We start from the raw sequence: 27,614 nt of genomic DNA, 5'->3' as shown, positions 1-27,614 counted from the left end.
GAGGGCATGCTTTCATAACTCCTCTGACTACTGACTGGGGAAAAGTCTTCAGTGAGGTTTGAACAACATGAAAGTCTGTACATTTACGACATCAATCTTTCCAACGGCTTAAACGAAAACATGAGAGGAAGTCTGTCAGTGGGAAAAAGAGGCGCATTTAACTCCACAGGGGAACTCCCCCAAACCCCACACACCACTGAAAGCATTTTTTAACTACTGTTCTCACCTTAACAGAACTGCTACCAGTGGGACAGAAGTGAAAGATCAAATCATTACAAAATAGAGACTGAGAGTCTGCATAAAGAAAGTAAAAGGTTTTTCTTAGACTCTCCATTACTTCACAGTTTAAATCAGTGGTATTGATTCTTACCTTTACTGCAATACTGTTCATACTGTATTTCTCAGAAACCTGTCACTTGCCCCATTAAACCATATCACATAGTATAATATCAAAAGGCTTTAAAAAGCAGCAAAAAAAAGTATGTGCATTTTAGCAAGAGTAACAAAGATTGTTAACATACTATAAGGTAATTAGTAGGATTTCTGAGAATCTACATGTCCAAATTTGTAAAAAAAAAAAAAAAATAATAATAATAATATTCTGCTACTTAGAAAGTGATTTTCTTTGAATAAAATAATTTAACCAAAGAAAGCATAACATCTGAAGTAGTAAGAGCAATCTCGTGATATTTAACTTTAAATTGATTTTCAGTTAAATGACAAAAAGTGAGGTATGATTTAAAACAAATCTTTCACATTATTTGCCCTGTATTCTATTGCAACAGAACAAACAAAAGTCAAATATTGACGATAGACTGTGAATACACCTGCTATAATACAGATACAGTAAAAGGTCTTTTTTCTGATGTGTTTTCTAATGTAAAACCAACACTAAAAGGAAAACATAAGTGATAAGTGTGAAGTTATTCATATACGGATATTCTGATCTAAAAATTCACAGTCTTAGTCGACAGTTTCATGCTGAGGAACGTTTCACCTCATTACTCCTCTGGATTCAGTTTGAGAGGAGACTGGATGCTGTCGCCGCTTTCCTCAACTGGCCTTCGACACAATGAGTCATTTTCTGAAAACAAACATTTAGAGTTTTCATTGACTAAACATATGAAGGACTAAAATGTGACTCAAACTAATAAGCATTTTGATCTAAAGTCTAAATTAAATATTGCTCTGCTGTGAGAGCAGTGGGCTATTAATGTTCTCTTAAAACTCTCAGCAAGAAACCAAATATAAAGGGTACATTGTACTATTCCTTTACAAGCAGAATCACTTCACTTTAAATCTTGCAACATACTTTGTTCTGCTGGTTGAGGAGTAATGTGGAACTTGCAGATCACAACGGTCAGTAGAAGCAGTCCAATAATTCCAAATATGAGGAGGGTCATACCTGAACAAGACAACCGAGCCGCAGGTTACTTAATATTATTTACTATGAGGCTAAGTCATAAAAGGATAGCAGCAAATGTTCTACCTGGACCACTGTAGGTTCCCGTGTCTGGTGTGGGGGAAGGCTGCCCTTTCCCCATTGAGGGCACTCTGGGTGTTCGAGCAGCTGTGGTGGTGGTGGTTGGATGGTGGGATGTTACGCTGGGAGGCTGCACTTTGCTTGCTGTGGGAACTCGAGCAGCTGTGTTGATGGTGGTGTTGGTGGTTGTTAAGCGTGTGATTATAGAAATAATTTTGCTTGACGTCGGGGTTGTAGTGATAGAAAGGTTACTTGTTGAATCTAGATTACAGGTGACATCTGATGTGCTACTTCCACGAGTTTTCACTCCTGATTTACATCTAGAATGAAAGATAAAAAACTGTAAACGACAGGTACTCTAGACATTGTTGAGATTACATTTTTATAGGATGATTGTACAGATCTTTTAAAAAATCGTAACAGTACATACTCTGTCCATTTTCGACAGGGCGAGTTCAGTTGTGTGTTGAAATATCCATCTTCACATTTTTTACACTCTGGAAAAGAAAAACAATTATTCACTGCAAAGACATTTTCTTTAACAAAATGTATGCTGTGTTTTGTGATTCTTTTCTGTACCTCCAGGGCTGAATCCAAATCCAATGCTACATTTGCAAGTGGAAGAATCCCTCTCTGAGGGAAGAAATTCTCCACGGCACTGACACTTTGTGTTTGTCACATTGGTGCAGTTTTCTTTCACATCACTTCCATATTCTACGACAAAAAAAAACCAAACAAACATGAGAATTAAAAACCAGCCACGTATTTTGGCTGTATTAACAGATTTATCAGTAATTATGTTGGTGTATAAAATAACATGTAGGTTAATCAGCTATTGCTCAAAGTATCCATGTATTTTCTGTAAAAATGCATCAAACCAAACTTAAACACTTACTGCCACTGCACTTTGTGCATGGTTTGCAGTGTTGGGTGTGATTCTCTTCAGCAGAATAATATCCATTGGGACAAGCTTCACAATTTGTCCTGTCACGTGCTACTCTTTGACCTTGGTTTCAAGTTCAAAAGCACACAAAGAATAAGAGGATGTTGTAAAGTGAAAACCGTAGTAGTATAGTTAGTATACCATAGTTAGTATATTCTACGGCATTCTACAGAATGAGGAGGAAAATTACAGTGTAGTACAAGAAAGCCATACTTTACCTGGTGGGCAAGCATCCAAATCAACAATTAATTCATTAAAAGTTAAAGTGAATACAAGCACTTTGAGCAGAACCATGTTCAATGCTTCAGTGCCGCCAGGTGCCTCTGAGCGTTTCCTTTGTGAAACACCACAGAGTCAGACACCTCACACAAGGGATCACCACGTTATAAAGACATGAAAAGCCCACGTGTTTTTGAGATAATCACTCATTGACTGAGACAACCGTAACCTTTTCTTCGGATGGAAACATTTAAGGTTTGATGTTATAAATAGAAGTGAGGACATAAATTAGCCCAAAATTACAATGTATTCTAATGCCTTGCTTATTATACTTTGCAATGAGAATTTAAAAAAGCATGAATATATGACAAAATAACAGGGATAATGATAAGTTACAGTTTGCTAGTTAGCACTCATACATCATTCTGTATGCTGCCTGAGGTGTGGTCCACACAGCACAGACATGGGTATTCAATTATACTGTAAACAGGCAGAAAAAGTGGTGGGTAGGCTATACCCCATATACCTGCATATACCCACCACTACACAACAGCTTTCCCACACGCAAACTACAATTTTAGACACTGAAAATGAACATTTTCTTAAAACTCCATCCAGGATGAAGATTTTCAGAACTTTGTTTTTTGTGTTCACGAGAAGACTGAAAACAACATCAGAGCGCATCGTTATTAGAGCGCAACATTCTGTGCAATGTGAATGTGGACAAGTAAGCGCTGGCTCTAACATGTTAAATGTACAGTTAGTCCTCCACTATATGGAAGAAGAGAGGTATCAGGGTTTTGTGACTGCCTGTTGGTTTGGCATGCTTTTGCAAGTGCTTACATTGTGTTTTTGCATTTTGTTTTGGACTGAGATTTTTTGAAGAGAAAGGAGAAAAACACTGTTGTCAAAAATACCTGTGTGTGTGTGTGTGTGTGGACTAGGCCATATGCTGCATTCACAAGGCACCAGGACAGGTGCAGGACATTTAAAACGCAACATGCGTGACAGTATGTTGTGATGGTGATGCCGTATCGTTTAAAAAGAACGGAATATAAAATGAAAAATAAAATTATTTATCCTCCTTATTTTATGTTATTTTATTTTATGTATTTTTTTCAAGTAATCTCCAGTAATTGTCTAGACTTCCCTTGTTTTTGCCTGGGGTGCGTTCAGCCTCGACAAAACATTTTGAGCCCCTGGTGTCAAGGAGCTATGTAACATCCGGTTGAAAATTATTTCACCGGCAAAGACGGCAAAAAGTGAAAATATTTAAACGTTGTACAGCAATGGCGTCTAACTTTACCATTGCCAGTATTCTCTGTCAGCCTAATTATACGGTTCTATATGAACTATATGAACACAGCATTTGGATTTTTAAATCATGAAGAAAATCTCAAATCAGTTTTTACAAACTTAAAATCTCTTTTCATTTGTCATTCTGCTGTTTCCAAAGGTCAAGAGTGGACTTAATCACTTCACATTTTTATTGTTGTTATTTACAATTTTGTGATTTCAAAATGTTTTAAACAATATATGTCATTGTAAATTACAATAAATTGCAAAGTTGTGTTTGTTACTACAAAATAATCTTGAAATTAGAAAAAAACATTTTACATGCGCGACATTTTAGTAACAAAATAGCATTGCTGCTGAAAGCCTCTCCATGATGAATGGTTTGTGGATTTCTAAGATGCTGTTTTATTCGACTTTTCTGCATTTCTCGCTGGTACCTGTTACACATTCAGTGAAAGCCTTTACATTTCCAACTCAGCTTTTAACCAAAACATATATTTTGATGATGGACTTTATTTATTATATCAACAGACATCAAACTTAAAAGTGATAATCAGTTTCCATCTGTGCAAGAGTAGCTTGCTCCATTATATTTTTTTTTTTAGGAAACAAATTATCATCTGTAATAAAAACAAGTCTTAGAGATATGCATGTTTATGAACCTTTTTCTGGGTTTTTTTGTTATTTCAGGACTAATTGGAAAATAGGTACGAGGTCTGCGGTTTAACTATCGGAAACTATGCAGCTTAATGTTTTTTTGCCAGTAAGATCATGACATCGTGACTTTGCATACAGACTCAAAGAGCAAATGGAAAGAACCGCATACGCTAGATCAGCCTGCAAGATACAACCACACAAATGTTGGCTTGCTTCTGAAAAAGGATGCTGAAAACACATCTCTGCTCAGCAGGCTATCTCTCAGACAAATTACAAAAAACATTTTAATATCAGTATCCCAAAATTCTCAATATATTCATATTTCATATTTGTTGTAAATCTGAAGCAATGTTAACATAAACTCATTGATACGAGTTTTAATTTGATGGCCAAAGCTCAAAGTGAACTTCTGTATTCTGTTCTTACATTTGCAAAGATGTTTATTATCAGAAAAGCCCATTGTTTGTTTCTGTCTGACATCATAGAAGGTTTAAATCAGGCCTCTAAGTGCAGGGGAGTGTAACAAACTCCAAGTTTCATAGCATGTCGGGGAAGCAAACTTTAAATACTACCACTACTACTGCTTAAAGGGACAGTTCACCCCAAATTACAAAAAACAACCCTGCAGTGTTATTTATGAGACTAGATTGTTTTGGTGTGAGCTGCCGAATGTTGGCGATATCAGCTGTTAAGATGTTTGCCTTCTCTCCAATATAATGGAACTAGATGGCCCTCGGCTTGTGGTGCTCAAAGTGCCAAAAATATATATATTTGAAAATCTTAACAGCAATGTCTCTTTTCAGAAATCATGACCTTATTACTCAAAAGTATCCACAGATCTTGTTGTGAGCAGATTCTTACAGGAAATGTTTTATCCAAATAACACTTGGCAACTGTATCGCCATGCAGAAGAGAGCATGCATCCACCTATGGTTGAGAGGGTCATGCTCGTGACAACGGGAGATGTAAACATTAATGGTATCCTTCTCAGCTGAGCTGAAACATTAAGTAGCTCGGTGGTGCTAGGTGAGCTAGCAGTAGATGCACGCTTCCTTCTGCATGGCGATACAGTTGGTGGTTGGACAGAAAATAGTGCCTTAATAAAACTGCTCACAAGAATGTCTGTGGATTATCTTGGGTAACCAGGACATGATTTTTGGCTTTGGAGACTTTGCTGTTGAGTTTTTAAAATATAATCTTTGGTGCTTTTGAGCACCACAACCCAAGTGCCATTTAGTTTCATTGTATTCAAGAGAAGGCAAACATCTTCATGGCCAATATCGCCAACACTCTGCAACTCACACAAAAACAATCTAGACTGACAAGTGGCCAAAATATGTAATTTTTAATTTGGGGATGAACTGCCCCTTTAAATACTGTTTCTGTAGTGTCGAAACACACTTCCTTTGTTGTTGGTCAATTTTGGCGAACTTCCATTGTAGCACAAGTTTACACATGATGGATCTCACATCTGTTATTCCTGTGATCAGGACAACCCATCTAATCGTGGTGTGACGTTAGTGTCACCAGACTCTGTGGACTAATAAGGATGATAAAAGAGTAAATGGTCCCACCCTAACAGGTGCAACAACTCAGACTGGAGAGTGAAGGAGATGCCAACCAAGCAGATTCTATACACGCCCACATGTTCCTCAGGATGGGGCTAATCAGACAACACACTGTGTTGGTGTATAGGGGCTTTAACATAAATTCTACTTTATGCTCTCACATGAACATATAGTTTTGACATTCTCATAATTTTGCAGTAAGATAAAATGAACATGGAATGAATGTTGTTTCTGTGGACACACAAATACATGAGACTGCGAGGATAATACATGTGCTGGCTTGTGTAATCTTTTTCCTCATGTCCGATGCACAGAACACTAATTCTGTAGATAATGGGACTGCACCCTGACGTTGAGGTTACACAGAAATTAAAACTGAACATTTTGTGTGTCAGCGTGGTGAGTAAGAATAGAATAGAATAGACAAGCTTTATTGTCATTGAACCTAATTGTACAACAAAGTCTGGCGTGCAGTACGATACACACGCTCACACACACATGTTCACATATGTAATAAATAATAAAAAGACAGCATAAAAAGTAGCAGGTGGCACAAAATAAATACTGCACATAGATATACAGACAGAGAAAAAAACTAATTGGTGTCTATGTCATTCAGATTTGATATTCCAAGTTCTTAAATAAATGGGTCCACTTATGGCTAAAAGACACACAACCGTGAATTATAAATACAGTTTACATTCAGTTCTGGTCCTCAGATATCATCAACTGAAATATATATTTAACTCCATACCCATAACTGCATACAGTGAGATAACAAAAGCCCTTAAAGAATATAAAAGTCCTTTAAATTTCAGTGTATTTTGTTATTACTTAAAAAGTATGTTGCTTTATAGAGGATTTTATTTTACAAGTGTATTACAGTTGTATCAAACTACAGTCATTTTAGATTTGTTGAATCAGCATAGTGCTTTACAATAATTGGACAAAAATGCTGTCATCCGAAAACCTTAAACTCAGGGGAGGGAAACCAAGCTTGGTTTGTTGAACGACCTCAATGTGAAAACGTTTTGACTGCAATATCGTTTCTTTGCTGTTGCACTCAAAATGTGTCACCATTTGGCTGTTTAGTGCTGAAAGCTGTATGCAGCAGAGGTTTCATGCTCACTAGAAAAGAAAGTATTGGTGACTGTGGGATTTTCAGTAAGTCTTTTTAAAATGTGTATTTCTGTAATCTCTCCTTTACCTCCAAAATGGTGACGCACAGATAAACTTTGGTTTGGTTTGCTGTCAGTGAGATAAAATGCAAATTCCAAGTAACAGCATCAACTGTTTCCTCCTCGAAGGCCACTGTAGCAGCTTTTTGACTGCATTTTTTTGCAACATCTTTTATAAGGACCTTTTTAAATGCTATTTCTAAAGATGTATAAGTATTATTTTTAATTCGACATACTGATCTATAATTTTTGTATGCTTTTTTGGAAGACATACGATACTCTAAATTTTGAACTTTTTTATGCTATTTCGTTCACCATACTATGTTGTGACTTTCTTTTTTCATTTTGGTTGCTGTCCTGTGCTATGACTTTTTATGTGATTTTGTTTTGATAAACATATGACTTATACCATGACTATTTTGTTTCATGAAGTAAAAAAAAAACACAACACTCAGAACATAGGCCTATTATAAATACTGTTTTTTTTACAGCGTCTACACGCAGTGGGACAAATTATTGCTTGTGCAGGCCTAATAATTATTCCAAGTTTCTTTATGCCTTGTCCTGAATGTGTGTAACTCTAAAAGTCTCCAGTAGGTGGTAATATGACTGTGGTTTGCAGTATTTTAAGACTAGAAGAAGAAACTACTCACGACTGCAATTTCTGTTATGCGACATGTCGAAAAACAAGCTGGATGAAATGCGGCACTTCTGAGCAATACTCGATGTTGTTTAGTTGTTAAAAGAGAAACTGTCAAATCAGGAATTTTACCCAGTAAGTGCAAGGCAGTCTCTGTCTTTCGGTTTAATATTACTTCCACCTTTGACGCTTTTTGTACTGAAACACGTCTTAAAACTGGCTAAAATCCAAACAACACTTAGGTTTTCCTGAGTGAAACAAGGAAACACACTAACCGCATTCTGTTGCAGCGGGTTCGTCTTCTGATCCTGCCCCGAAAAAGCGATGCTGGTCACCGTTTTCTGCGCGCCGAGGGATCGCCCAGAAACCACCTTCGCCCTCGATGTGTCCCCGGAGCTGGAGCTGAGAGACTTTGTAGCACTTTGTGAACTGGAATCAGGAATCCCAGCCGGGGAAATCCAGGTAAGACCCAAGGCTATCTGTGGCCAGAGAGCTAACGTGGCTAACAGCTAGCTAGCTAACTCGCTAGCATGAATCGGACTTTTGATGGTCGGGCTGTTGCGAAACTTCGTTTATGGACAACAGAAAAATTGAGTCGCCTCATGTCCTTAACAGTTATTAATGGCTACAGACAGTCCGCATCAGCGGATGGCCTTAACACAGCGGGGAGTCAAGCTAAAGACAAATTAATGGAGCTAACTGTTGTCAGACTAGTTAAAAGAGGCTAATGATAACGGTTAACCGTTTCACAAAGTTAACCACGAGTATTTTATTTACCAGAGTAGGAGGGGGGCTGGGGTGTAACTCCGTTTTTAATATATATATTTGTATACTGACCCTTCTTGGAGCCGCAAATATTATTGTCCTGATCCTCACTGTGAGTGGCGAAAGTGCATGGGCAATATAAATAACCATAATAAACTGTTGTGATGAACAGTGTGATTTTGGAGATTTTTAAATAAAACTGTATTTTTAGACCCACTGGCAGCTTTGAGGGGCCCCTGAGGGTAAAAGAAATAAATACAAAATACGGCCATTTAAAGTTGAATGTCCCTCTCATAAGTCAAATAAAGATATAAGCTATAACTTCCTCCCCAGTCCTTAAAAAATGTCTGAAGTGCCTCCCCTCTTTAACACCACACTCTCCTCTCTGAAACACAACGAACGGAGACTTAATTTAAAGAAATTAAAAACGTTTTATATCTTTATGTGGGGTACACTCTTGGGTATGTTACCTAAAAGGGAAACTGTACCATAAGGGTAAGAAATGAAAAAATGGGTTATTGTTTGAAGTTTTTAATAAAATTTGGTACAATACTGATGAAAAATATTCAAAAACTGTTAAGTTTAAAATCTAGTCAACTCTTTAAACCCTTTTTAAAGAGTTTTTTGGAATTCTGAAAGTATTTAAAAAGAAATTTGGGATGCACGATAATATTATTTTAATATGTGCTTTAAAATGTAATGTCAGGTGCAGATTGTTCAGAGTTATGTTGACATGTTTTTGAGTTCAACATTTTAAGTGTCAAGAAGGCAACACGCATATTTTTAAAAAAATGAATTGACTAAAGTTGTTATGCCTGGTGCTCCAGTAACATTATTTAACAGCTTTCTCATGTTCAGTCAAGATAAGAACGGCATGTTATCTTCTTGACAGATAAAATGATGGTCTCAAAAACATGTCAACATAACTCTGAACAAACTGCACCCAGTTTGACTCAGAACAATGATACGTTACAGAGTGTGTAAATACCCTTCCTGTAACGTCAATGAGTAAATTGAGCTTTTACGTTTGTTGTGGAAGTGGAGCTATCAGATTTCTTGTTCAAATTACAGTTAACTCATGTTCAGTAAGGCAAGGCAGTTTTATTTGTATAGCTCATTTCACAGAACAGGGTAATTCAAGTACTTAACAGCATAATAAAATATAAAACATAATAAAGGCTACAGATTTACAATGAAATAGCAAACTAAAAAGTAAATGTTTACTTTTTCAAAAAAATAAAAATCAACATTCAAAGTAGCAAAAGTGCAGACAAGAAGTACAAAGATAAAAATGATTATTTAAAACCAAGTTTAAAATAAGTTTGGGGTCGAGTAGGCAGCGTACAAAAAGAGAGGTTATTCCACGTCTGTGCTGCATGATAACGAAACACTGCTTCATGTTATGTTAACTCTTGGGGCGGTCAGTAGGCCGGCCCCAGATGTCCTGAGGGTCCTTGAAGGTTTATATGTCACGAGCATGTCAAAGATATATGTGGGTGCTGAGCCAAAGAGTGATTTGTACACAAGCAGCAGATTTTAAAATCAACTCTGAGTGACAGGTAGCCAGTGGACCCTTGCAGTTACAGTCTGAATAAGTTAAAGTTGCAGTTTTGAGAGACAGTTGCAATAATATAATCCATTGGAAATAAAGGTGTGGGTGACCCTTTCAAGATCTCGCTTTGACGTTATTACTCTGACTCTAGCAATGTTTTTTTTAATGGTCAGAGACAATACATTACACAATAACTTAAACAAATTTAGTGTGGCCATGCAATAATAAACTGCCCCAGCAAAGCTTCTTATTGTGGTTGTATTGGGGCATTGTCAGACAGATTTACATTCAACAGTACTTAAGCTTTTAGAGCAGTAGTTTATGTTGGATTGGGGCAAAATAACATAGAGCTGAAAAGCTGAAATCACCAGAGTCAGTCAAGTACTATTCTGGTCAGTTGAATATATTGGCATTAATGGAATGTGTTATAATCACTGGTTGCTGAAGTATTCAGATTATTTACTTTAGTAAAAATACTGATACCACACTGCAAAAATACTCTTTCACAAGTTAAGTCCAGCATTGAAAATTAAGTGTATTCAGGAAAAAGTACTAAAATATTAAATGCAAACGTACCCAATGCAGAAAAATCTGAACAAACAAATAAGACACCCCAAAAACTAAAAATCGTAAAAAAAAATACACCCCAAAGATTTTTTTAACAATTCTAAAAACTCAAAATTACTAGATGATAACCTTGGTTGTACAGAAGCTATTGCAGTCAGGTGGACCACTGAATTGACTAGGCGGTGAAGCTACTTCACATAGTTCAGTCTGGTTTTCTTACAGAAAAGTAGACTTTACAAAAGCAAGAGACATCTAATAACTGCAGCTTTTTTTGTAACAACTGTACAGTTTGAGCTAATGAGGCATGCTTATCATATTCAGACACATATTCTATAATCAAATATTCACATCAAATACAACGGAAGCAAGAATCTGTGAATATTTTGTATGATGATGTAAATTTACTTTTGTGTTTTTTCCATTAACAGATCACATATGTAGAACAGCTCCTAAAAGACCCTTCTCGTGCCTTGGGGAACTATGGTGTTAAGGATGGAGATGTGGTGGTTCTCAGGCAAGCTGACAGAAGGCCACCACCAACTCAGCCAGCCTTCCCAGGTAACACGTGTTTTTAAATTATATAAAAATTTAGATATATTGTCAGATTTCAGTTAAAATGCCAATGAACATGGATCCATACAATTTCTTTGATGGTGTAATATTATTCTGTGGTTTGATGTTTTTCCACAAGAAGATGGATGATGGGTTGGGACTTGACTTTGACTTCATATATTTTGAGCATTGTGAATATCAGAAGCAGCTCCCTACACTGTCAGATCAGCGCTGCTGCTGATATTCACAATGGGCCTCATTCACTAATATATTATTATGTTTTTTGTTTTTCTTAAATTTGTCAAGAAAAGTCCTAAAAAAAGTGTATGCCTGAATCATGATATGTTTGAACCCCGGATTGTTCGCAGCTGCCTTCTTAGAATGATGAATCTTAAGCGCACAGCGCATACCTGTTCATCCTCAGTAGCAAAGATAAACGCCCCGCAAATGCCCATAAAAGGAGACTGTTGAGGAAAAGCTGAGAGAAACAAAAGTCTAAAAAGAGCGGAGCACCGGACTGAAAAAAAACCCCAAAAACTCTGAAGTGGAGGTATTTCTGAGAAAGAGAATGCCAAACAAGCTGCCATATTTATTACCATTGGGGTGGATATAAAATAACTAAAAAGACGCATGGGATGTTAAAAATATGCGTTCATCAACAGCCAGACCCGCAAACTTTATGCATTACACTAGCACAACTATCAGGACTGAGGACAGAGATGAGCGCTGCAGCGCTGTCCAAGGAGTACTGTGTGTGTATTTAGGGAGAGACAGGGAGTGGGAGAGAAAGAGTTTTGGATTGTATGTACACCTGGAATAGTTATTTATTTATTTAATTTAAACTGGGGATGGTTGTCGATACACTAGTTTTAAATAAATTTGGGAATTAGTTGAAATAATAAGAGTGAAAAGTTAAAAAAAAAATAGAAAGGGCCGGGGACATATAAGTTTTACTTCAACCTACTCCTTTTCGGGCACTGTACTTTTGTCTGTTTGTTTATATGTTTAATATTTAGTTCGAAATAAAGTCATTCAAGGTGAGAGTGGACGACTTCAAACAATATTTCTTTAAGTTAGTGACAACTTAATTGGAGCGCTGCTTCGTCACTTTTTGTCCCACCCAACCGCATGTTTGTGTGTTCAGTCATTAGAAAGCATGGTTCCCATTTTCATAACTTATGTGCATTTTCTAAAATTCTGAAACCAATTATAAAAAACATATATTGTAAAATAAGAATGTAAATAAAACCTATATTTTATAGCTGTAGAATTGAATAAAACACAATAGCCCATTATTCTGCATAAAATGTCAGCACAAAATGTGCTGAAGTGCTCTTTTGTGTGTGTAAATTCTGTTCTCACCTAAGAACAATTAAAAAATAAAACATTGCGAACGTCACAGTTTTTGTAAGTTTTTAGAACTAAATTTTTGACGAATGAGGCCCAATGTTGTCTCACATCCACATAGTCACCCAACCTGTATTACCTACTGCTGTGGGTTCTAGTTAGTGACAAGCAGGTTTTTTCTTTTGTTTTTTTTTATCATAGAGGGGTTTGCCGTTTGTTAAAAGATCAAGATATGGCATCCAAAGTATGAGGAAAGTAAATGAAGGTTATGTGTTGATTATGAAAAGCAAAGTGACATATCCAGGAACACAAGGCAACACTACTGAAAAGGCACAAAAGACAAAGGATCATCTCTTAAGTGAGCAGAGCTTTTATGCAAAATGCTAACCTCTCTCCATTTATCCTTTGTGCTCCTTAGGTCTGCCACATATCGACTTTCGTTCCATCACAATCCCCGGCACCTCTTCTTCAACTAGTCAACGTGGTGCCATAAGGCCGCAGCAGCAGCAGCAGTCTCCACAGCAGCATCCGTCACAGTCACAGCCTCAGCAGCCTCAGCAGCCGCAGCGCGCCTCACAATCTTCCACGCCAATGGCCTTTCGTGGCTCCTCTCCTCAGGGGCTGGATGACCCCGCCTTACTCCAGCAGATGCTATTATCCAATCCACACGAGCTTTCACTCCTCAAGGAGCGAAACCCGCCACTTGCTGAGGCCCTGCTGAGCGGAGACTTGGGTAAACCAAAAAAACTGCTCATTGTCGCATGACACGATTTCTTTTTATTGTATTCAGATTTGAAACAGTCATGTTATTGTAACTGTCTTATTTCCTTAGAGCGTTTCACCAAAGTGCTGCTGGAGCAACAGCAGGATCGAGCCAGGAGAGAGCAAGAGAGGATCAGACTCCTGACTGCTGATCCTTTTGATTTGGATGCCCAGGCAAAGATTGAGGAGGACATCAGGTACAGCGCAGAGACCATAGATTTTGTTGATCACTTGTGAATATTCATAACCTAACACTTCATACCCCTTGTCTCCAGCATGGTGCACCCTCAGTTTTACTTCTGTCATGAGATATCGTGGTGTAATAATTTTAGGGCTGGGTGTATGCTTAAAGTTAAGCTGATAGGGCTGCCCTTTAAAAGCTGGAGACAGACCCTCAGTCGACTGAGATTGCTTCAAGTTGAGCAGCCGTTTTTTTCTGGGCAGTGTACTTTTGGGGATCTTTAGGTCCCCAAATTTTGCTGTGGAGTGAGTGCTCTTGACTTCTGCGCTATTCTTTGCAGTTGCCAACATGCAGTCAAGAGCACGGAGAGAGAGGGAGACCACACCGTAAAGTGAAGAAGTGGTGAATTTACAGCTCCCATAAGGTTAATACGATACGGTCTGGCTTTTGTTGATATCTAGTGTCAGGGAAAAAAATTGCGCATTCGTGATCTGTCGTTAGCCCCGTTAGCATGTTTACTATATGATGTGAACGCCGCTGTCTCGCTGCGCATCCTGTGGAGACCTGTTCAGACTTTGTGTTGAATAGCCAAATCCAATTCAAATGACACAATTCTGAGTCAGGTACAGCCCTGGAAACCAATACCAATAACTTACTTCATGCAGTTCCCATAAGGTGAATAGGGTGGCATCTAGTATAATAATAATGATAATAATAATAATAATAATAATAATAATAATAGTAACTTTATTTTATAGCACCTTTTAAAAACAGCTGTTTTCAAAGTGCTTTGACTGACTCGGCAAAGGCAGGAACTCAGGGAATAATAAAAATAAACACAAACAAACTTTCCAAATCAGAGAAAGGTCTAGGCAGGGGAGCGTGGATAGTCTCTGATCAGACCCCTGGCGTACAAATGTTTAAATGAAGTTAACGTTTGACTGGAGATGTTTAGATTTTGTAACTTGCTGCAGGGTTACTGAGATCAGTACCTTTAATATGTTGAGTACAAATACCCAGCCCTAAAATTTTCAATATAATGATATTTGAGTTTTTCAAGAAATTGACCGTACTATTTAGAACTACCATTAGGACAATAAAAAAATACGCTTGTTCACCAAAGCTTTTTTTTATCCTTTTTAAAAATTCGAGTCTCTTCTCTTTGGATTTGTGCATATTTCCAGGCAGCACAACGTGGAAGAAAACATGACCATTGCAATGGAGGAGGCCCCAGAAAGCTTTGGACAGGTGGTTATGCTCTACATTAACTGCAAAGTCAATGGGCACCCTGTGAAAGCTTTTGTTGACTCAGGTAATGAGCATTAAATCCTGATCCCATTTGTTGTAGGTGTTTGGCCTTGAATAGGGATGGTTTTAAAATGTTGGTGTGCTACATTGTCCTTTCAGTTTTGTGTGTGGCTTTACAGATAAATAAAATATAAAACAGTGTATTTAGTTTAATGATTAGCAAATGTATGTGCATCTACTTAACTGAAATAACACTGATTCACACTGGCCTGCATGACTGTAAATTATAATCAGTAACGGCCGCTCTTATCTATGATCTCACTCCCCTTTTGATCACCACAAGACCAGAATGACTCAGCCAAGATCTGAAAGAGTAACCTCATCTTTGAGCACAGAACAATGATGTACTTAATGTACCATTTGGTTTTAAAAAAACATAATATTCCCCTCGTCATTGCACAGGCCATTTTGATTTTTGTTTAGGATTAAGCATTTATAGAGCTCTGCTGTTCCTTGTTTTTAGGAGCCCAGATGACCATCATGAGCCAAGCATGCGCTGAGCGCTGTAACATCATGCGGCTGGTGGACCGTCGCTGGGCCGGGATCGCCAAGGGAGTGGGCACCCAGAAGATCATTGGCAGAGTTCATTTGGGTGAGTATCGTTTTTTTTGTAGAACTTTATTTGAGCAACACTCGATTGTGGCGTCAGACAAGCTTTTTTCCTACTTACAGTGAGACAAAAGCTGCTTGCAGTTTGAAAACATGCTGAATGGTTACTGAATGTTTTTTAAATCACTTCCTGTTAGAGGGTGTGCAATATCATATCGTTCATGATATTAATGGTATAATTTTTAATATGATTAGAAAAATTCACATCATGATACTGGCAATATGTCAACTGGTTGACCTAATGACTTCATACCATTATGCACTGCAAAAACAACAATAGATGAATGCAAAATCTAGTAGTAGTAGTTCAGAGCGACTTCAGTAGTGTTGCTGCTAGTTCTCTGGTGTCGGTTTGGTGTGCCTCAGTGTTGAATTGTGTTGTCTTGTTGCGTTCATGTAGCTCAGGTCCAGATCGAGGGGGACTTCCTTCCCTGTTCTTTCTCCATCTTGGAGGACCAGCCAATGGACATGCTGCTTGGCCTGGATATGCTGAAGAGACATCAGGTGTGAGCCCCTTTTTATCTGATCAGTGTATCGCTGTATTGGAGTTAATTAAATAATCCTGAGGTTTCCATTTTCTTTTCCTTGTATTCTCAATATGCAGAAAAGCTGAATAATATCTTATCTATCTACCTTATTTGTCCTGTTTTCCCTCTAGTGTTCGATCGACCTGAAGAAGAGCGTGCTTCTAATAGGCACTACGGGCACCGAGACTCGCTTCCTGTCTGAGGCAGAGCTGCCAGAGTGTGCCCGACTGGCATACGGAGCAGAGGGGCGTGAAGATGCCCGCCCAGATGAGATAGCTGACAGAGAACTGGCAGAGGCACTTCAGAGGTCTATACAGGAGAGCGGTAAGAAACAGTCTGCCATCTGCACTTCAGCCTGTTTTTCATTGGGCTTGTTTGAGCTCAGTTAGAAACACATCTGCATGTGCCACTTACAGCTTCTTACTCTCAACCCCATTTATGCAGTCATCTGAATTTTCAGCCACATGATCACTTCATGTCATCACCTCAGCAAATTAAATGTGCTGTAGAATAAGACGACGTCAGGCAGTTGAGATGTCTGTCGGGAAAATGTAAGCATTAAAGAAAATAAGGTAAATGAGTTGTGGGCTTGGGTTGAGCTTTTTAGGCTTAAAGGGAAACACTTATGATTCAGAGGAGGTTTTTTTTTTGTGTGTGTGTGTGTGTGTGTGTGTGTGTGTGTGTGTGTGTGTGTGTGTTATTGACTTGTTTCTGGGTTGTGTGAAAGGCAGTTAAAACCAGATGTATTATTATAATTATGCATTTAAGATCATTTCTGTAGTTGTTGAGCAATCACTGCATTAGCAACCTTTGTCTCTTTGTGATAGCATCGTGCTGGCAGACAGAACAGTCTTCTGAGTGCTTGCGCCTAGTTTTTGGCTGTCCTTTCTGGATGTGTTACTGTCATAATTTACTGTGTTTTTAAAGACCCGCTGTATATCAAGAGGTACTTTGGAGGAAACACTGAAGCACTGATGGCTTCATTAACACTTAATGGAGCCTAATCAACAGCACTGACTGTTTCTTACTGCAGTGAGTTCAGCATGAACTGTTGAACATTTCATCAGATTCTGTGTTAGCCAACAGTGCAGATGGATCCTGAAGGAGTGTGAGAACAGCACATGAAGCCACCTACAAAGACTCACTCAAAGGGGCATCTGGTGCCAGTAGAGACGTTGGTGGTTTTTTCTGTGAGCAGGATTATGTTACACAGTAAATCAGTAAGATATCACAGCAACACTACAGAAATGTATTGCATTTTTCATTGGAAATAATTTATCTCTTAATTGTAATCTGTAAAGTACACCTGTGGGGTGTGTGGGTGTTTAAGCAAACCGGGAGCACGCCGACCACCAGCTACTGTAATCTATGTAACACACTGACTGTACATTGTAATGGAGCTGTTATTTACGATATCTAACGCACGTCTGTCCGTCCTGGTAGAGGGATCCCTCATCATCCTCTGACGCTCTTTCTGAGCTTACTTCCATTTTTTCCCCCATTTAAGGGATTCTTTTAGGGGAGTTTTTCCTTAGGCGATGTGAGGGTCTAAGGACAGAGGGATGTCGTATGCTGTAAAGCCCTCTAAAGGGAAACCGTGTTTTGTGATAATTGGCTTTACAAATAAAATTGACTTGACCACATAAGTATCTCATACAGCCCCACTTCAAAAATCCACAACAATCCATTTAATGAGATACACAAGACGCGCTGCTATCCTCTTCATCTCTTTTTTGTTTTTTTGCTGCTTTCGTTACCATGGATACTTGTTTCACTTTACAGCTTACAGCTGCTCCAAACTGTGCGAAAAAGTTAGCACATTAAGTTGGTGACCTCTGCTCTGGGATGATGAGATGATGGTCTCATAATTATGAGAGTCCTCTCATTATGAGGGATTGTTTGTAATGTTCGATGAGGTTGTGTTTTCACAGCTGTCAGTCAAACGGCTTGCACTGAAAAAAGTGGTATGAAGAGTGTATGCAGATAAACAGCGTTTTGCTTCCCCACCTGCTGCAGGACCAGTAACTCCCAACTTGTGCCATGAGAAAAAGACTGCCGAATGACACAAAACATGTCATTTTTGCATCATCTGGCAGATTTTGGCTGGCAGATAGGCGAAGAAGTCTGGTTGCTGGTGGCACAGAATTCCTTAACAGCATTAATATGCACACACTCCCAAAACTGCAGTGACACAGACTTGGTTGAAAATCTGCTAAGAATCACTTTAATTCACTAGATTAATAAAGACCTTCATTCCAGTTACTTTATGCACTAACAGTGTCTCAGCGGACTTTTCCAGAAAAAGGATAATGTCACAATATCTAACAATGTTGTGATATAATGTGGCATATCCTGTGATAGAGCAGTTTATCCATTTCTCTCACTGCTATTTAGGTTATGTATAAAAGTAACTGTCCATAGTTGATTGTCATCAAAAAGTGGTGCTGTCTACACCAGCTGGATTATTGTTGTAACATTTAAGGGCGTCAGAACGTAATCATGTGTTTCCCTTTAATGCTTTTTAAAGGCTTACATTAACATTTGTACTATTGCCATTGATGCACTTAGTCTTTGTTATTCTTTCCATCATTCAGTCATGTCCGGTAATGGCTGCACATTGATCAGTGGAACTCAAACAAAAAGCAGCAGCAGTAGAGTTAAAGGAGGGACTCCGTGGTACAGCCACGATGTTGTGGAACGAGACGTGTCCTCCACTAGAGAGGAGGCATCAGTCAGCTGTTGAATCATATCTAGTTTTGATCATCGTGGTTAAGAGATTTTGATCGCGTGTCCTACTCATGTGACGTCAGCTGAGCTCTCTGAGGTTCAGTGACAGGTTTTGTGATTGCACTGTGACCTTTCTGTTAGGACGTAGGCTCAAGTTGTTTTTGGATGACACTTTTCACATCTGTGTGTGTGAAAAGGCTGATAGGTTGGTGCATGCTCTGTGTGTGACTGCTAACTTTCTCCGTCCCTTTGCATGATGTGTGTGGTGTGTGCCCTAACCCCTGAGCAGGACAGCACTGATGCATTTGGAGACAGCTGGAGAGGGCCCTACCAACCAGGTACTGCAAATTCACAAGACCATTGCCAGTGCTAAGTCCATTGCTATTTATGTCTTTTATTTTGCTATTATTTTGCTGCTGGATTGGTTAATCAATGTTGTTCTTTTGTTTCTATCTATGTATTTATTCTGAATACATAAAAAGATGAAAAAGTAGCACGAGTAAAAAACTATGTGCAGCAGGTATTCAAAAATTTACTATAGTTACAGTAAGGGCATTCTTACTTATTATTTCTTAAATGCATATTATCCAAAGTAAAGGTATACTTAACCCCACTCCCCCAAATGACCATTTGTATATCAATTAGGTTTTGAATTTGTTGAGAAAACATTATTTTTTCGCGCATACCTCCTGTTACTAAAGTATCCAAAAGTAGAGCAAATTCTTGTAGAGTCAAAGTAAATGGGAATTGTTTTAAATAACAGCAAAACAATTTTAAAGCATCTGTTAACAACTCAAGTAACTCGTGCAGGTTAATCCAAGTCTCATTTCTCCAGTTGTGTGCTCAGTACTTTCCAAAAAGACAAGCCTTGATGACAGGGAACTGAATTGGCAGGAAAACTAATCACTGCTCTCTTCAAAGCCAGAATCCATTGACAAAAAACAGTCATTTTTATCTTGCTGAACACGGGAGCTGCGGTCTACCGCTGCATTGATCGATTGGTGTTAAAAGGATTTGTGTGAATTCACCAAAATCACAAAATAACACAACATCATGTAGTCACATAATCAAGCCCACAGGAAGCTAGCTGGGCCAAATTCCCTAGTGGCCAAACAGATTATAACTCTGGCGTCCGTCATATGATGCCATTGGGCCCAAAAAGACTTTTTCCCATAGAATTATATGAAAATGACGTATGTAAAGCAGTGGATACATTTTTTGAGCGTCACAACCCCTGAAAAATAACTCCTTTCACTTTTGGGATTTGATCCATTCTATCCCCATTCAAGTTAGCAGAGGGCTATAGGGAAAGTCTGTCGTGTAGTTGCTGCGAGGGCCGACCCAATGATTGGGAAACAGCCGATCATCGGTGTTATTTTATGTCTGGCACTTTAAAAGGAAAGAACAGTGCCTCTCCTCCAATGCTGGATCCATTTCTCTTTACACATCCATGTGGCAGATCAGCAGCTCCTGTGCTCAGCAAGGTAAAATTACTGTTTTGATCAATGGATTTGAAGAAAACATTGGTAAATTTCCTTTCAGTTCTCTGTCAGAAAGGGCTATCTGTTTGAAAAGTACTCAGCATATAACTTGATAAATGAGACTTGGATTATACACGAGTTATGTTAAAGTTTGTAAATCGTTGTTTTGATAGTTTTGCTGTTGTTGAATATGGACCTCTATGACTTCAGTTTATAGATTCATCGCTCTCCAGAGGCATGCAGATTTCTCCACAAATTCAAGGTAAAGGCATTTGCACGGTCTTTTTTTCGTCCGAAATTAAAAATAAATACTACCTCAAGTTGTGTCAATCATGCTTGCACACTGACACCGTTTCGATTTCCTTAGTTTTTTGTATCCGTCAAAAGCTTTTAGTGAGTTATTTGACCAAGAATCAGGGAGGAAAATGTGGGAACCAGACATATCCACGACAAGAGAGAGGGGCGCAAAGTATCCTTTCCTAACTCAGATGACTAAATTTTAGCAGGTCAGATAGTGATATTCAGGTGGATGATGATGATGATGATGATGAGGAGGAGGAGGAGGTGGATGTGGACCACACACAGACAAAGAAAGCAAGAATCTAGAGGCAGGGAGGAGGACGGCTCAGTCCCAGTGCAGTTTGGATGTCAAATGAAAGATGCAGGGAGAGAGTGGTGACAGCCAGTGAGGTGCCTCCAGCAGAGCCAGAGAGCAAACGGGTCTTGTATTGCGAGTTTTTACAACAAGTAGAGCGATGAAACATATCAGACTCAGTGTGCAAGGGTTCTTTGCATAACTTTTTACATTGGATGGCAGATTTTTAAAAAACGCATCCGAAAAAAATGGACTCATTGTGCAAAGGCCTTAACACGAGGTAGATAATTGATAAACATATGATCATTTGAGGGGTGAAGTATTCCTGAATGACCCTGAGAGCTCCAATCATTGTTTCACTCCCAGTTATATTTTCTCTTATAATAGACACTGCAGATGGACAAACTACCTCACCACAGCCCCCACCATTTACATTACCCAGAACCTTAGACCAAATGTCCTCATCCACCTCCCCTTCCCAAAGCCCCTCCTCTGGCCAGCCCCAAACCCTGGATCGCTCTCAGTCTGCCCCGGCCGCCATGGAGCAGGCCTCAGCACCAGAGCTGTGCCAGGACCAACCTGGCCTCCAGGAGCTTCCTTTACCTTCATCCTCAGCTGAGGATGCTGGTTCTACAACTGATCAGGTCCATCCTCACCCTCTGCCCGACCATAGCAACTCCAAAGTGCCCCCTGTCCCCAGTTCCTCGACAGACGTCCTTCAAACATGTACCCCTCTTGCGGAAATGACTACAGTAACGCAGTGTCCGGATGAGAGCGAGGGTGAGATACAGCCCGCCCACTCAGAGGGGGATGCTGAATCAGATGAGGTGACGAACAGCAACACGCTCCCCCAACCAGAGGAACTTTCCCCCACTCAACCCATGGAGCAGGAGGTGACTGAGTCTGAGCTCGCTGATGCCACAGAAGCCTGTCCGAATGCTCCTCACCAACCGGACTCTGTTGAAATGGACTCCCCCACCACCTCCCAGGGCATGGTGTCCTCAGAGAGGGACCAGCCCGAAGGAGAGCACTGCTCCAGCTCCGACGGCATCCCATCGCTGGCGGCCGCTCTGATGGAGCTTCACGAGCTGCTGGTGTCCAACAACCATGCTCAGTCCCAAAACCGCAGCGCCTCCTGCTCCCCCTCACATCCATTCAAACAGGAAATAGACGCCCCCGAGCCATGCACCCCAACGCCCGAAAACGCCCACTCTACTGCCATCACAGCTGGTGCAGAACCAAGCGATGCCAAAGCCAACCATGCTGCTGCTGTGTCTGATGAGGGACCATCAAAGTGTCTTGCGCCTGAGCTCTCTGGCCAGGATGAGCATCTGGGCAGGGATACAGCAGAGACTGTGGAGGGACAAGTACCGCCGCAGTGTCCAGATGGGTCCGAGGAGAGAGGGGCGGATAGATGTGGGCAAGATGAGGCAAATAACATCAGCAGTTTGCAGCCTGAGCCAGAGGTTCCTCCGGATCCTGCAGGGGACCTGGAGTTCAGGGAACCTCCAGAGGGGCAGCAGGGGAGAGGGGTCGCAGATGGACGAGCCTCTGGCACCAACACCCCGGACACCCTCGGCCTCCAGACTGAGCACACTGTCCTCAGCCCTCTGTCTATGGCAGTGGGCTCACCTGAGGAAGTTACGAGCACCTCCTCCCCCTCTTCCCCTCCTCTTGCTCAGGCTCCCCAGCACACACCTCCAGCCCCTCTTCTCCTTTCTCCACATCCCTTTATAGAACAATTTCCAGCTGAGCACATCCAGAGAATCCAGGCAGCAGGGTTTTCTGCCCGGGAGGCTGCGGAGGCACTGGAACAAGCCCATGGGGTTGTGGAGCTGGCTCTGCTGGCACTTCTAGCCCGCAGTATCACTGTGCCCACCTAGACTCATAACTAGTCATGCGAGTCATCCAGCCTCCCAACCCAGCATCTGTCTTATTTATATCTTTTTAATCTGCGTTTCCATCAAAGGCTTTTGGTATAGTACCTTTGGAACCAAAAGTAACACCTACGAAGAGGTACCTAGACCCAAGATCTGTGTCGTCTTTCTTCTGCAGACAGCTAGTACTCTTAAATGTGGGCGGGGTTGTTGTCACTCACTTGCTGCGCCGTCCATTAGCACTCGCTGTATTTCCTTGTTCACCTGTGATACAGAGTGAAGTCCACACCCCATTTATCGTCCACAGAAGGGGGCTGCAGGCTGCAGTGAGAGTCTCTCATAATGGGATATTTTAAAAGAGCAGGGATGTGCATTGACTTGTTGTTAGGCACGAGTGGCGGTTTAGTGCTGACCTAGTGCACCAGAACGAAGCTCTGACACATTTTTTTTTCTCTTAGTGAGAATTAGAGTATGCAGTTTACATAATCTGGTCACAATGAATATAAATTTTTTTGAACACGTTAAGATCCACTCAATACTAAAAGTGTATCTCATCCAGAAGAGACAACAAAAAACAGCCGGAGTGGTCAAAGTCTTATTGAAATTGAAGGTGTGTTGATGGATTCAAGTCGAACATTACAAGTAAACGTTCCACTCAAAAATTGGCCGGCAGTCGACCCAATGAATGAAATAATTTTTTTTCTCAGTCTACAGCTGCTACTAGAGGCTACAAAACATCATTCTGTAGTTAATTTTCTAATGTATGAAAAATGTGTAATGGTATGAACAGTGGAGCAGCACAGAGGGTTGATTGTTTCTAGCTCCACCTTTTAGTACCGGATCTGGGCGCTGGGTACCCCAAACAGAGAGGTGACGAAAAATGGGGACGGTTCCAAAGGTACTAAAGGTACCATCCACAACTTTTCACAATGGAAACACAAAAAACTGAACTGAACTGAACCAACCTGCTGGTGGAAACGCACCATTACTGATCCAGATGTCTCAGTCCCTTCGTTGCAGGGAGCAAGTGTGAACACAGGGAAATGCTGTTTCTTGGTTTGTCGTACAGAATATCCAAGAACAAACAGGACAACTGGTAATACTTTTCTGGATATTGCAGATATGTGAGGTGTGTTTGCATGCAGATGTTTTGGGTGGCCACCCATTTCATTGGTTTTTAGAGATTTGGTATGGTAGATTGATTTTGTTCTGGTTTTGTTGTCCAGCGTTGACACATGAAATGCCCAACATATGATTGATTCTTTATAATTTTCCCTTTGATATGTCATAAAACTTGTTGTTTATGTTGTGGAGCATCAATAAAAGAAAAAGCATCTAAATGGAGTGTTATTACTCCTACTCCCTGTTCAAGAATAACTGTCTGGTGAGCTTTAGATCATTCAGCACAAACATTAATATCTGAAGCAATCTGCTGATGAATAATGCAACATGTGGATTTTTATGATTTAGAAAAGAAAAGCTACATCGTGGGCACTGCTGCAGTTTAGAAGAGTTGATCATTATTGATCAAGTTTACAAAACTTTTCTCCAGATAACTGAAAGCCCCCGTATCCACGGCCGCTATCACACTGAAATATCAAGTGAGCCATGAGTGTGTTTGTCGACGTACGATCATTGATGGAATTTTTCGGTTAAGTATGTGTATTACAGAAGGTATCTTGTACTGTATGTGTTATTCTCCACACTTTGAAAGCTTTGCCATGTGTAGATTACAAAAACTTGTTTGTAGCTCCTGTTCAGAAAGTCCTTTTAATTTGTGTCAAATCATCATAGTGTGTGTTCATACCTTAAAAACACCCATTTTCATTTTATAATCTGTTTAGAATATTGCCATGTCCGCACATCATATATCAAGGATTTTAATGGCTTTATTTGAGTCATATACCAACAATGTTCAGGCAGATTGAATTATCTACTTTTATCTTGTATGAAATTTTAAATTGCAAATAAAATGGAACTAGTATTTGTACACTGTGTTGTGATTTTTGTTTACTTCCTGCAAGTAAATGAGTTTGATTTGAGCTGATTTTAATAATTGAGTTACACTTAAATCAAGTTGTCATATTCTTTTTATACATACAGTGGCAGCAACAACAAAACAAATACAAAATATTCAGATTTTTGCCCTTGCTCTGAAAAAAGACAATATTCCTATTAAATGGTTTACATGGTGAATAAATATTTCACTAATATTCATTTTTACGCAGAGCTCTGCATACTCTGATTAATGTGTCTCCCTCTTACCGTTGTGATATTTGTGCATTTCAAAAACCTGTTGACATAACCAACTGAAAATCTGCCAAGAATTTGGGCTGCCACCTACTCGTTCCTTTTATTTTCAGTTAACCTGCATTTTTTCCCGGACTAATCATTTGATCAGAAAATAGTAAAAAAAAAAAAAAAAAATCTGAATTGCCCAGAGCTCAAGGTGACGACACATTGTTTGTTTTTTTGTTTTTTTATTTACTATATTTTTTTTAACCAACAGATCATTTAAACACATTACATATCCTACCACAGAGGACCAGCAAAACGCCATTTAAATCTGGCAGAGTATGTACTGAATTGGGACACTAGAGTTCACCAGAGGTTGAAAAAAGAGCCACACCTGGTTTCAGTTTTTGTGATTGCTGCAAAGCTCAACTGCATGACTGAGATCATTAAATCTGAGCAGCTCTGGGGGTAAAGAAGTATGCCTCAGTAGATAAACACATCCAGGATTGCACTTTGGTCAGAGTTTCAAAATAAGGCGTCTCGCTGGCAGAATTGTGTGAGAAAACAGAAGCATTATGGCACAATTTGACTGCACAGATGAAAACTGTTGGAGCAGCAGCATTCTCACCACTCTACACTCCTACTTTGGAGATCCAGTGAATAATCTGATTTCACGAATCCAGGACATGACAACAAGAGATCAGCTTTCATCAGAGTTTTCTTGTCTGGAAAACAATGCAGAGGACACTGGAGGCCTTGATGGGAGCAGTGGCTCCCTGAATGAGCCTGAGGATTGCAGGTAAGGACCACATGGTGCATCTAGAAAACTACAGTAAATTTTGTATGTAGAGTTGTGATGATGAAGTGTCCTTTTTAGTCCTCCCACAGACATATCTTCAGCTCTGAGGTCAGTGGCTTTAATGCGCACATTGGATTTGAAAAAAATGCACTGCTTAAGTGTGCCCAAGCTGTTCCCAGTCCCTCAACCTGAGGAGGACAGTCCAACTCTGTCTCCAGTAGAGGATCAGGATGAAAGTACTGAAGGGTAAGCAAGGCCGTAAATCTTCATACTCTTTTTAATCTTTCTATTTTAACCAGTGGTGGACAAAGTACACTACTCTTTTACCTGAGTCAAAGTATAGATACTCCTGGTAAAATATTACTCCACTTCAAGTGAAAGCTGCTAATTCAAAATATAACTTGAGTTAAACTACTTGCTTTTGAAAATACTTAAGTGTTCAAATAACTTTTTTCTTTTTAATCTCAATGCATTGTTGTAAATTGTCACAATGACTTTACAGATTATGACTGTAAAACTACCTAGTGAATGCACTGACTTGCTTGTAGAACAAGTAGAGTAAAATGCTTTTTGAATAGGCAGCAAACCTACAGAAATGTCTGAAGAAAAACTTGACAAATTGAAAAAAGCACCACAATTGTCATTTCTTTTTTTCTTTCTTTTTTTAAATTTAACTGTACTCCTTGTTTGTCTCTCTGTTTCATCTAACTGGAGTCAAAAGTACAATATTTGTCATTCAAATGTAGTGGAGTCAAAGTAATAAGTTTCCAAAAAATAATACTCTGGTCCAGACAGTCAAAAACTGTACTTAAGTAAATGTACTTTGTTACCATCCACCACTGCTTTTAACTAAATGTGTCCTGTTTTTAAACCCAGGGCAGCAGATCCAGCTGAGGAGGAAGTGATAAGTTTCACATTCCAGTCAAAGTACATTGATTTCTGTAAGTTTATCTTTCTCTTTGCAGTCAGTAAATGATCAGTGTAACATTCAGAGCGATGTAACGTCTCTGTCTCTTCCTTTGCTCTGTAGTCCCACTGTATCAGGACTACTGTCTGCAAGAGATCCGAGATGATCTGCACAGACTGAGCAAGAGTTTTGTGTCTGAACTGATCGCGCCTCAGTACCTGCAGGGTCTGCAGTCCCGTCTTGTTGCTCAATGCGGCTCTGAGGCTGCTTCCCCTCAGCTAAACTCTCCTGAGGTGCCTCCGTCCTCGCCTCCACCTCATCCAGTCAGGGTGATTCCAAGTACCCTTTGGCAAGATTTAGTGGAGGTGAAGGCGTCTGGTCTGCTGAGGAGCTTGACAAACAGGGAGATTCGCCTTCAGGAGGTGTGGAAAGCTCTTTCATTGCATGCATTACACTTTATCATAATCAATACGCTGCATTCAGTAACAGAGCTGTTGCTGTTCACTTTTTCAAAAACCTCAAGCCAGTGCCATCTAGCTCTAGTTTTTGAGCTTCCTGAGTAACAGTAATGTTAAGATGACTGAAATTGTTTTTTGTCATTGCTAAATGTAATATGATTTGTGAAAAAAAAACAAGAAAATATAGAAATGTTTGCCCTTTGTATTTGTATCAGTAACAGTAGCTTCTGTTATGAATAAGAAAGGGGTATTTTAAGTTTTTCTTCTTCCTGCCCCCGTTTGTTCACTGAATGTGTAGAGCTATGATGAGAAAAGGTGTATCATGGGTTTTTGGTACTGTATTGGGAATTGCACACTGAAATGGGCAAATAAACTAAACAT

At 39.7% G+C, this 27,614-nt stretch overlaps 3 protein-coding genes across 3 annotated transcripts; 2 read left to right on the top strand and 1 right to left on the bottom strand.

Moving 5' to 3' along the window:
- Positions 1-727: 727 nt before the first annotated feature.
- On the bottom strand, positions 728-2,760 carry si:ch73-361p23.3 (tumor necrosis factor receptor superfamily member 4). The gene is made up of 7 exons (XM_042511099.1): positions 2,645-2,760; positions 2,379-2,489; positions 2,063-2,197; positions 1,914-1,980; positions 1,490-1,803; positions 1,313-1,405; positions 728-1,084 (listed from the first exon to the last, which is right to left on the bottom strand). Exons 1-7 carry the CDS (start codon positions 2,718-2,720, stop codon positions 1,002-1,004), a joined length of 879 nt encoding a protein of 292 aa, XP_042367033.1. The 5' UTR covers positions 2,721-2,760; the 3' UTR covers positions 728-1,001.
- Positions 2,761-8,006: 5,246 nt separating this feature from the next.
- Positions 8,007-24,824, top strand: ddi2 (DNA-damage inducible protein 2). The gene is made up of 10 exons (XM_042507159.1): positions 8,007-8,119; positions 8,275-8,446; positions 11,297-11,426; positions 13,186-13,500; positions 13,600-13,726; positions 14,895-15,022; positions 15,482-15,610; positions 16,028-16,131; positions 16,286-16,478; positions 21,345-24,824. Exons 2-10 carry the CDS (start codon positions 8,309-8,311, stop codon positions 22,838-22,840), a joined length of 2,760 nt encoding a protein of 919 aa, XP_042363093.1. The 5' UTR covers positions 8,007-8,119; positions 8,275-8,308; the 3' UTR covers positions 22,841-24,824.
- Positions 24,825-25,478: 654 nt separating this feature from the next.
- On the top strand, positions 25,479-27,527 carry LOC121960309. The gene is made up of 4 exons (XM_042509982.1): positions 25,479-25,868; positions 25,947-26,114; positions 26,745-26,809; positions 26,899-27,527. The coding sequence occupies exons 1-4, from the start codon at positions 25,645-25,647 to the stop codon at positions 27,336-27,338; spliced, it is 897 nt and encodes a 298-aa protein (XP_042365916.1). The 5' UTR covers positions 25,479-25,644; the 3' UTR covers positions 27,339-27,527.
- Positions 27,528-27,614: the final 87 nt, after the last annotated feature.

Source organism: Plectropomus leopardus, chromosome 2 (assembly GCF_008729295.1).
Source record: "Plectropomus leopardus isolate mb chromosome 2, YSFRI_Pleo_2.0, whole genome shotgun sequence".
Taxonomy (NCBI): domain Eukaryota; kingdom Metazoa; phylum Chordata; class Actinopteri; order Perciformes; family Serranidae; genus Plectropomus; species Plectropomus leopardus.
This window is presented reverse-complemented; position numbering and strand designations above follow the sequence as displayed.